The sequence below is a fragment of the Euwallacea similis genome, chromosome 36 (genome assembly GCF_039881205.1).
Source record: "Euwallacea similis isolate ESF13 chromosome 36, ESF131.1, whole genome shotgun sequence".
Classification (NCBI taxonomy): Eukaryota; Metazoa; Arthropoda; class Insecta; order Coleoptera; family Curculionidae; genus Euwallacea; species Euwallacea similis.
In genome coordinates, this window is record NC_089644.1 from 397,676 (window position 1) to 409,873 (window position 12,198).

General features: G+C 32.8%; 1 protein-coding gene across 1 annotated transcript; it reads right to left on the reverse strand.

The window, feature by feature from the left end:
* Window positions 1-8,708: 8,708 nt before the first annotated feature.
* Window positions 8,709-11,540, reverse strand: LOC136418613 (superoxide dismutase [Cu-Zn]-like). Its single transcript, XM_066404717.1, has 4 exons — window positions 11,156-11,540; window positions 9,788-9,914; window positions 9,208-9,302; window positions 8,709-9,140 (listed from the first exon to the last, which is right to left on the reverse strand). The coding sequence occupies exons 1-4, from the start codon at window positions 11,381-11,383 to the stop codon at window positions 8,883-8,885; spliced, it is 708 nt and encodes a 235-aa protein (XP_066260814.1). The 5' UTR covers window positions 11,384-11,540; the 3' UTR covers window positions 8,709-8,882.
* Window positions 11,541-12,198: the final 658 nt, after the last annotated feature.

The following is a 12,198-nucleotide window of genomic DNA, read 5'->3' on the forward strand; positions in this document are numbered from 1 at the left end:
AAAAATGTTTCAGAATTGTAATTTGCAAAAACACGTAATTGCATTGTATTTTTTAAAACGATTATTAAGGTGTTTTTGTTCTGCGCACACTACATATTCATAAAGAAGTTAATAATATATTGTGTAACATTAATTTAATAGTTCTTATATATTTGGTTTAAAGAAAAAAATGTACTTACTCATTAAATATTGAACACAACAACACTTTGAGAAGTAGATCACATGGCGAACTGTTAAATACTTGTTTTTGCTGACTCATTTATTTTATCATTTAGACACTTGGTTTTGAATATGCGCATTTCAAAACCTTAGTATAATATTTTTTGTCGGTTAAGAACTTTTGTACACTGATACGGCTTCATAAATCGAATAAATAGCGCAAAAAATTAATTTTTGAATTTTTGTTAGTTACTAGGTTTTGCGGTTTCACCGATGACATATTCCATATTTTATTAAAACACCTGTTACATTTTTTCAGTAATAACATGACAAGCCATATTATGTAATTAAAAAAAAGTTTTCATGATATTGATGCTTTTTTATCCTATTTTCATATAAGTTTGTTAGAAGTGTACCTAGTGACCATACAAAAAAATACTTAACAAATTAATTTTAAAAATTGTATGTATTTTTTCAAAACTTCAAATAATTCGTTTCTTTTTAATTGTGGCTTATCACATTATTACAATAAGTCCTTTAATTCCATTAGTATTTAAAATAAACATGACTTATTTTATGCCAAAATGAAGAGAACTGAATTTTCTTTCGTCCTACGTCACAAAAAATACACAATCCTAGTTGAAAAGGTGAAAATAAAAAATGTTATTGTGAATACCTTGTATGTATTTTTGGCTATATAAGTATTCGTGCCTGCTAAGTTGATCTTACATGAGAATTTGTTAATTTAAACATTAGTCGATACGAAAGAGTTTATTATATATATTGAACTTCTGACTATAACGAGCGGCAAAAATGAATTCAACTAAAACTGATATATCTTACGATTAAGAAAAATAATCGGCGATGCTGATTCTGATATTATTTGTCATCTAAGAAAATTGGCTCTAAACAAAACCAGCGAGAAATAACAAAAATAAATCAAACTAAATAGCGATTAGATATAAGATTAAATAAAGGCTCAAATATTCTTCTAATCTAATTTTAATTTAACAGAATTCTTCCTAAAATTATCAAAATATCATTTAAGATAACTGCGGTATTAATGTTTTCATGAGGCACTGCAAACGTCTAAAATTTCTTTTAAAACGTTATAGCTTCGTATTGCTGCATTACAAGGTTAAAAAAAATTTAGAAACTAACATAGGCTCAAGAGAAAATTCCATTACGAGAGAAAAGTGAAGATTGCATTTTTTAATATTGCAAATGCATTTTTTTAAATGCATTTGCAAATACAATAAATATAACGCCCCACTTTTTTGGGACACCATGTAGGTTTATCACTAATTTTAAAATTTACCTTCATTAGCCTCATATAAATCCCTATAATTGTTTTTTTTACGAAATCAGAAATAAACTCATAGGAGTCCGAAGGGTTGTTAAATGGACACCCTGTAATATAGAGAGATTGATATTCCGGAACATGCAGTTTTCAGTAGTCTATAAGTATAGTAAATCTCCGCTAATCCGAAACCCCCGTAATTCGGATGTCCTCGTAGTCCGGATAAAATTGAAAAAATGTAAATTTCTATTATATGCCTTGTAATCCGGATCCATCAGGGTTCCCCTAATCCGGACTGCATGTGAATAGCGGAAAGACCTCCCGACTATGAACTGAAGGGATAAAGTGGGTTCCCTGAATCAGTTTTATTTATGTCTAATTGTAAGAAGCATGACTCCAAAAGGCTTTATAAAATGTTAATTATCGGAGATAAACATTCATAAACATGCATTCAACGGACAGAGGAAAACAACATGGGAATAAATAGCATGACCTTGCTTAGAATGCTTCACCAGCGTGCAATGGAAGTTAAACGGGAATATATTCGCCAAACAAAAATTTTTTAAATAATGTTTAAACGATGTCGTTATATACATATATTTTTTAATTAAACCTATTACATATGCTTAAACCACATAATTTGCCATGATTTTACCTTTCATTACATGTTACGTTAATATGACTGCAAAATCCAGATCGGACCACTTTTAATTCCGAATTCGATCCGAATTAGCGAAGCTTTACTGTAGTATAATGCGGGATGTAGCCCCTGCCATGTGTGGAGAGCCAGTAACCAAAAAAACATATAGTTCATTTATTATAAAATAGACTGACATCACAAATGAGAATGAATTGTTGCCAACCAACAAATATAGCTTTATCTTTGTTTGTCGCAATACGATTTTCGCGCCTATTTACCCCATTTTCGGACCAACCTGATGGGACGTTGACCCATATTTTCGGGAATTTTGAATATTAAATTGTCAAAATTTTGAATGCAAAATTTGCTTTTTATGCATTACTTGTTTTTTGGATATTTTTAATTTTCTTTTGGTTCAATTTATTATTGTTTTGCATTAAAATCTGTTCTTTTAAGAACAAATCTGCGAAATAATGTCGAAACACTTTAATATCCGGTGTAAACTCGTTGCGTCTTTAATTCAATATTTTGAACAGAAGCGAGATACCAACAGTCCTTTATTGTCTTTAACTGCTGTGCGAGAGATAAGTTTGTTCTATATTATTAAAATTGAAAAATTAATTTAAAAAACTAGATAAAACAATGTTCTTACAGCGTGTAGTTGCAATATTTATCTTGGGACATTCTACTGTTGTAGCAATTTCCAAAACAATGAAACCTTGTGAATCATTTAGATCACTAAAGAAAAAACGTAGGAGGGTAAAGAAAGTCATCCGTAACCCAACTTTAGACACTAGCGAAATTCGTAATAGTATTTATGACATATAAAAACCACAAGCTTAAGAAACTTATTATTTGTTGTGTCTCCGCCAATCTCCTTAATTAAACCACTAAAAACAGCACTAATTTTTGGAATTCTGGGCATATATATTTTACATTTATTTTTACAATGGTTAAAAGACGACCCAAAAAGAGGACTCGTGGAACTTGCAAACGTAGCAATGATAAAGCTAGTGAAATTTTTACAATCCTACACGCATGAGAAAAAAAAAGCTTACGGTAATTCGGTTTTTAAACAAAACATGAATTTTTCAGAACGGAACAATTAGCCATTCCTGGCAAAACGACAATGCAAAAAGTGTCAATAAAGTAGATGGTAAAAAACATGTTTCACTCACAGTAAATTAAATTGTATTTAACAACGAAAATAATTTTTTTAATTTGGATATATCATTCTTCGTGTTGGAAGTGAAAATGATTTTTTCGAAGGTACAGAAACCATATTTTCGTCAAAAACGCAACTCACCGATTATCGTGGTGAAATACATAGGATACTTTTCTCAAATGGTTTGAAGAACGTTTGTTAAAAAATTTAGCAGAACCATTAGTTATTATCAGTGACAATGCTCCATAACACAGTATGTTGTTAGAAAAAATACTAAAAAATTAAACATGAAATAAATCCAATTTTCAAAATTGGCTGTGTTCATAAAATATTCAATATTCAACAAATATGGTTAAAAGTGAACTTTTACACATTGTTGTTAGGTAAACATAAAATTTTAAAACAGAATTATTAGTTTCTTAAACATTTACTTTGTAGGAATGAATTTCCAAAAAAAATACGCTGTTGACGACGATCTAGTGGGAAAATATGGGCATACGGTCTTAAGACTTCCACCGTAACATTGCATTTTTAATGCAATTGCAAAATATGGAATATTGCGAAAAATTACTATAATATACATGTTGATCGAGATGGTAATAAGGAAATCTATGGTCTTAAAGAAACACTTCCAATAATAACTCCTGAAATCTGGAAGAAAACAGTCGTACTTACTGATAAAATTATTATTAATCAGTGGCATGAACGGGAACACATTCTGAATCGAGACGAGCTCTTACTCCTAATTATCAGTGTGAATGAAAATAGCGACAGCAGTGAAAGTGATTTTCTGTCAGATTGTTACATAGAAATTAAATTAAAAATACATTATTGCTTTTTTAAACTTATTTAACCCATTTCAAGCAAAAAGTGTTAAAGTAACTTCACATTGCTTATTGCACAATATACGCATACATATCTATTACTATTAAAATTCAGTTTAATCCGAGGTGCTCCAAAACTATGTCAGGTTTGGCAACACTGCGTGTTATTGCTGTGATAATGTCAGGCTGCTTTTATAATAAATGGATTATACAAACAGTAATTTTAGTGGAATCTAAAAAATAGACCATAATTATAAGCAAATTGAAGACAATCATTAAGAAAAGACATGCAGATGAACTTCGCTAAGAGTGGAAAAGGACCGGTAACATTATCCCCCCCCCCTCCCCTTCCCGCCTAATGAAAAGTCCAGCCGTGGTCCCGCTCTGAAATAGGGGTGAAGAGAGGAAGGAATTTAGATGGTTATTTCAGTCAGAAAACAGACGTAATCCTTATATCAGGAAGAATGAACTGAAGGAAATACAAATAGAGGTGGGTGAAAATCATGTGAGAAGAAGGGAGTCGTCCAAATACTTGAGAACTGTAATGGACAAGGACCTAAGAATAACGAAGCACGTCCAATACCTTGTGAAAAAGGCACACACAGTACGATAAAGTCTCTAAATGGGATAACACCTAAAACAGAAGGGCCAGCGAATGACAGAAAGACTGTTGTCGATATTGTATGGAGGCGCATTGTGATAGAGCGCTCGAAAACACAAGAAACATGGGGAAACCACTTTCACCTGACAGTTTGTAATGGAGCATGGATGCTTCCAAGCATATCTAAAGCGACTAAAACAAATAGAATATGGAACATGCCGTTATTGCAGGAAAAAGACGGATGACGTAAACATACCTTTTTCGAGTGCTTAAAGTGGCAAAACAAAAAACTTAAATGTATTATAATGATAGGACAGGAATTGACATCAGTAAACCTAATTAAGGAAATGGTTGAAAGACAGGAAAAGTGTAAATTGATTGCAATGTATGTAGAAGAAATACTCACGGCAAAAGAACTATATGAAAGAGATGAATAGAACAGAAGATAACACTTAAGAACAAATGAAAAATCCTAACGAAATGTCTTATGGCAATTCCTGGAAAACCCGTGGTGGGATTTTACAATGGTAAAAATGCCCGATTATCCTTACCGACTGCCACCAGGAGAGGGTACTTTTTGAAAGTTTCCTCACCACGAAAAACAAAAAAAAAGTTCAGTCCAGTATGTTTAGTATGTCCAAGCCTTATTTCCTTCCAACAAAATATTAAAATTTTCATGTATCGCCTCCAAAAAAAACCAATGGCCAAAATAAAACTTCAGTTTATAGTTTGCTGGCAAAGTAAACAATATGCGCCAGCGGTTTGAGAATTTTTTCTGCATAATATACAGGGTGTTTTAAAAATACGGGCCGCTACTTCAGGGGCGTATTCTATACATTAATATAAGATAAAAATTCAAATATTTTTTTTCTAAAACGTTTTCTAAGAAAGTTATGACGATTTAAAGATGGTGCTGGTAAAGTAATTTTTTTACCGTAATTGGTGAACGAGAAATCATAAAGGGCTGAAATTTGGTAGGTAGCCATAAAATTGGATTTTAAAAACGAGTATAAAAAAATAAAATAAAAAAAAGAGAAAAAAAAAGAAAGAAAAGCAAAGAGTATTATTTTAATAACATAATTAGCAAAATTAATGAAAAATTATAATGGTAAAAAAATCACAGAAAATGTTCAAAATGGTTTCCTCCTGCCTCAATACACTTTTCTGAGCGTTTTCTAAGAGATCTGTTGGTAAAATGAACCATGCAGGGTGTGAGTGACCAGAATGATACACGTTGATAGTATATGAACTATTAGTATATTATACAAGAAATAAAGTGCTTGGTTGATGAGATTCCGTAACCTCTTACAGACGACGACTAACTATATCATATGCAAAGAAGTAAAGGGTACATAGAACCCAAAAATAAAAACACAACGTAGCCAGAAAAGAATCAGACATAAACATAAACAATCTCCCTAGACGAAAGGTAATCAATATTAAGTATTTATTACCGAAAATGGGAGACTGTTCCCATAAACCATCTTTAATATTGTGATTTCTAACAAGATCTTCTTATTCATTCATAAATACCTGGTATGTTGCGAATCTGATTAAATCCATTTTCTATTTGTACGCGAAGGTCGTTAATATCGTGAATGGGTGTGAAATTTGTTTTACATGACCCCATAGGTAAAAATCCAAAGGATTAAGATCCGATGATCTAGCTGGGCAAGATACCGGACCTCCTTGACCTATCCATCGATGCTCATAATTTTCATTTAAAAATTGCCTAGCCAGTTATGGAAAAATGTGCAGGTGCATCGTCATGTATTATCCGCATTAGCTCTCTTGTCATTAAAGAAACATTTTCAAGTAAAATAGATAACTCTTTTTATATTATACAATAATATTATTATACAAAAATTTGTCTACACTGTACCTGTTAGTCTTGCGGGTAAAAAAAGGTCTAATAATAAACTCTTCAATGATTCCTGCTCATACGTTGAGGGAAAAATTTTACTGATGTCTCGACTGAATAATGACATGAGGATTTTGAACTTGCCACTGGTGCATGTCATGGAAGTTAATGATTCCATTTCTAGTAAATCCTGCTTCATCGGTAAAGAGTATTTGGGAAAGAAAATTTGGAATAGCTACGATTTTTTGCAATAACCAAGTGCAAAATGCTCTTCTTGGACCATAATCACCAGCAAGCAGACTTTGAAATTTTTGACAATGATAGGGATATAAATCATTAAAATTCAAAATTCGCCAAATAGTTGTGCGGTTTACTTCTTCCTCTAAAGCAAGTTGTCTAGTGCTAAGACGTGGGTCTTCTTCAACCCGCTAAAGAACACCCTCTTCTAAAAAAACAGTTCTTGCCACGGCTCTATCAACTCGTTCTTTTGTTGAAACGAAACATCCTGTTGCACATAATCAAGCATGAATATTCTGAAATAATTTTTCTCCCGGCAAATCTCTATGAGGAAAACATTCAGCATACAGTCGTCTTGCTTTGACACGATTACAGTTTGCAAGTTCGTACATTAAATGCACGTCTGCCAATTCTTGATTTGAGTGGACCATTTTTTTATCAAGTAGCTATAAAAGTTGTTAAAAATGATCTAATTCACTATTATGCAGTAACAGATCATTTATTTACAAGCACCGTTAACTTAATAAATAATAATGGTTATTGTATGATAGCGCACTTGCACATTTTTTCAAAAAACAATAAACAACAACAACAATACCAAAACAATAACAACATACCAGGTACAGCATATTTTACCGGTATCATCTTTAAATCGTCATAACTTTCTTAGGAAACGATTTACAACAAAAAAGTATTTGAACTTTCATCTTATATTAATAGTATATAGAATACGCCCCTGAAGTAGCGGCCCGTACTTTTAAAACACCCTGTACATTATCCAGAGGAAATTAAATATCTTTACTGTTTAGAAATATAATTACATTAGCAATACTGGTTTACAGGAAGTTGTTATATACCTTCCTATATTGATTGTACTCTATGCTACTTTCTCATAGCAACCTAATAACATGCTATCAATGTTTTACCTAACTATCTATGAAGAATAATCAACTTCAACCAAAGGTCGAAGTTCTGTTTAGTTCCAACTAACCACCCCTAATGTGCTAATTTAGATAAGTTAGATGTCATAGTCTTCCCTATATATATATCGAGTATGATTATAAGAATTAGAATTAGTATTCCGACAGAGGCCTTTTCAAAAACGAGTAGTCTAGAGTGAAGTGTTGCTGAGTCTAAATTCATACCATTTTGAAAACCATCACAAGAAATAAACAAGTTGTTAGTGAGTTACCGAATCAGTGAGCTGTCTTATTCCTGACTAAAACAACCCCGTGGTGCCCACCACGTATAAAATACCGGCTGGTGTCACAACAAAGTGTACAACGACGAAATAAGACCATTATTAAACTTTAAGTTAAACTAGAAATTAAGCTTTAACTAGGTCTGAAGATTTAATTATATGTAGATTACACCGATGTTGTAAAACAGATCATGATACCTTGAAAACTTATGTATAATCATATGATTCAGTTTTTATTATGTACCAGCTGCTCTTTCCTATTTTTTCTTACCTGATTAAATGCTTCAGATTTCAAACAATTCTCAAAGCTATGTATTGAAAATTTTCGAATCATTTTTTGATAATAAGAGAGATATTCTTTATCAATTATTTTCTTACCTATTTTCGCATGGTCGTCATTCATTAGCCAGTAAAACAGATGGATGGGGCCTTAGACAGATAAACACTTTCCATATCATGAATAAAAGCTTTAAGTAAGCTCCAAACCATTGCGCCAGCTTACTATAGTGTCATTTGGTATTTTTAGTAAATATAGTAACATTATACTTAATTGAGTAATTATGTAATCACCAAACATGATCATTAATAAACTAAAATCGAAAATCTGAAATAGGTTTCTACTTGTTATCAACGAATTGATAGATAAGTTATTTTGTTAATACCTGTAATTAATTAACCATTCATATAATATAACAAATTTTACGACAGTTATTATAAAGTCGTTTTTAAACGGTTCTTAAAAATTTTAGGCGGAAAACCATTCTGTCATTGTATGCCGTTAAAGTAATTGAACAAATATAAATCCATTAATGGAATTTGATGCATGTTTGATACATGATATAAATTTTAACAAATTGTTTAACCGAAAAGTTCAATCACGAGCAACTTCTTCCTCTAAGTTATATAAGCGATAATTCCACATGCAATAGGTTTTCCTGCATTCCCATCAACTAAACTATTGGCGTTTTCCCCCTTCCCTAAATCATCTTCGCCCTCAGTGAGCACTAAAGCTCGTCCTACCACTCCTCTGGAGCCACCAGCTAGCGACATTAAAGGATCTATCGCCACTATTTCTGCTATTCCTTCTTTAGCTTCTATGTTCCCTAAGTCTCCTACGTGGCGTATGGGAGATTTTGGTCCGCCATGGTGAAGCTAGAGATAATAAGAAAGTGGATTAAATGAGCTTTTTAAGCCTGTTTTGGACCTTTTGTTAACTTACTAAATATGGGTTGAAGTGTCCTCCAAGTTTTGAGCAACCCTCCCTCAAATCTCCTGATTGATGTATGTGAAGTCCGTGTTTGCCAGAGGAAAGACCTGTAATCGTTTAAGTTTCAAGGTTAGTAGTCCAATATAATAAACAATAATTAAATACCTGGTGGCTACATCAACAATACTAATAAGCATTTTCACAGACGTAAAAATAGGCCCTCTTTAAACCATTCGTATCAGCACACTTGTATAAACCTTAACAATATCGTCTTGTTACGCAGAGGAAAAACCGTTCGGCGGCAGTTTGTGAAAACGTTAAAACTGGCGAGATCAATCAGCAGATAAAAAGCGTGTATGAAGAAAACAAATCGCTAATAAAGTTCCGGGTTTATTGCTTTTATATGATTACTTGGTAATTCTCTCTCTATCGAACCTCAAGAACGCAATCAGTTTAAGGAAAACCAACTCCAATTCATTTTGCTTTACCAATTCAGTGGATCCATTTATAATTTTCTCGTAGCTCAAAAAGAGTGTTCCATTTCGCACATCGTTTCACTGTTCATTATGTTTCATACAAAAATTATCAATACCTGTAATGTTTCCTCTAATGAACACCGGTCCCGATGGATGATGTTTTTGTAGAAACACAATTTCGCCTTTAATATCGTCCTCTTCTTCATTTGTGAGCACTGCCACAGCAGCAAGGTGTCTCAACTCCTGTTAAAAATTTATCTTTAGGTTCCCAAAATATCTTTAAACCCCATTAACAGGTAATAATGAACAAAAACAAGAAGAGTGGGGGTACGGTTTCTTCGGCGCTTGAAATCGCGTTTCACTCTCATTCCAGGGAATAAGATGGCGTTTTCGATGAGAATAATTAAAGCATAACCGGTATTTTGAATTTTTGAATTATCACCATTTTGCAGGAAATTATTTTCTCAAAAACCTCCAAAATTTATTCATGTAAAATAATTTCAAGTAATTTTTGTGATAATTATTTTTAGAACTTTAAGCCAATTTATTCCCCGGCATGCCCTGCAACACTAAAATGGGTGTACTCTGTCTAACATAAGTCGCCTTACATTATTCATACTTTTCATAATTCTCTTTAATGGAATTACTCTCTTCGGGACAATCTGTATAGTATGAATTTGAAAATTTTACATTCTAACTGACGTGTCTTTTGGCACTCCGTTTAAATTATTTCATTCATTATTGAATGGGATGGATAACTTGTAGAATGGTCAATCGAATTCATTTTACTTTATAAATGAAAATAATGTTAATAGCAACAAAAATCTCAATTTATTCCTATTTTTTCGTATAAATTCCGCTAACAAAAGCACCTGGACGTATGTGCCATAATCGACGATTCAGATGCTGCGGGACTTCATCAAGCGTTGTCTTGCAAAATGGTGATGAGTTGAGCTTTTTACTTCTTGAGTTTCTTTTAATCGCACTCTGTTTAATATGAATCGTATTAATTGATAAAAGGCACCAGCTTATTCCGTAGAATGAGAATGAAACGAGCTTTCAAGCACTAAGCCAATAACTAGAGTCTAATCGGTCCTTTTCAAGAAAATATGGTTATTTTTTGCAACCAATTTAGGATTATTACAATTGCCAGCTACTATTCAACAGTCAGGTGTTCCACTCACTGTTTTCTGGAACGAACTACTTCCAAGATTTATAGGAAATATTTTCAGTATTTTTAATGTAGAATCGTCCCTACAACTATTACCTGGACAACATTTCACTGCATAAATCGATATTTACGGTCGCCAATTAAATTATTGTGTTGGTATTCTCGGATTGGCCACTTTTACAGCTGTTTAAACTCATTAAAAATATTAAGTGCTCAAACAAATTAAGCTCTAAAAACCATACATTTTTGTAAATATGAATTAACTGAAAAAAGTCTTTATCGTTGAAATAAGTAATACGAATAGGAAACTTACAAAACTGAATGGTACTTGGTACACTTCATACACATCACTCTGATAGTTCTCAATAGCTGGGTATGATTTAATGGTCAAAGGTTTGCCATGCCCCAGTTCCCCGAATACCATATTGTCGTCGGAAGATTCTTGCAGCTCTTCCGCTCGAATCGAACTACTGAGAAACGCAATTATGCACAAGAACGTAGGGAACATGATCATGTACGTATAATTATGAGCCAGGAACATTTTGATGCAAGAACACTCAACACTGTACTGCTCAGCAGATCACGATGATGATCCTATGAAGCTGAAAAATTTTACTTATTTGCGAGAGGGATTAATGAACTTTTTTATGCAATGGCGTTCAATGTTAGGTACTCCCACAAAATAAAAGATTTGTTGAGTAAGCGTAGTATAAATAGTACCTACAAAGGATGCAAAAATCGGCATGACACACGAACCATGAATGTATAGTCACCGAGCATCTTGCGAATTTATTAGTAATTATTGTAATTCGTTAACATCCAATGTCTTTTACAACGATTGAGCAATTGTCGATTGTTTCTACAGGGCGAGCAAAAAACTCACGTGTAGCGGGGTTTTTCTGCTTTTATCCATTACATTGCATTGTACGAGTAATTCCATTACTTAATCTTCTTATTCAATCAAATCTATTTGATAATGACATAAAAAAGCAGATCAATAAAAACAATTCTCGTTTGTCTTCAGAGACTTTTTTCCCGTAGGAACCGATTAGTGGTCAAACCCACTGATGGTAATCAGCAACTCAGTAAAGAAGCAGTCGATTTTTTGGGTCTCACACAGTATATGGCAAAGTAAATACATGTTATTAATCCTTTGTCGGATGAGTACAATATAACCTTAGGTGAGGTCATGTGCTTTATGTATCTACGGAGAACAAGGTTCAATTAAAAGGAATTTTGTTTGCGATAATAATAAACCGAGTTTGTTTTTTTTATCTACACGCAAAAGGTATATTGATGAGTAGAAGGAAATTTATCACTACAAAAAACGATATCATGTATTACGAAAGACTTTGG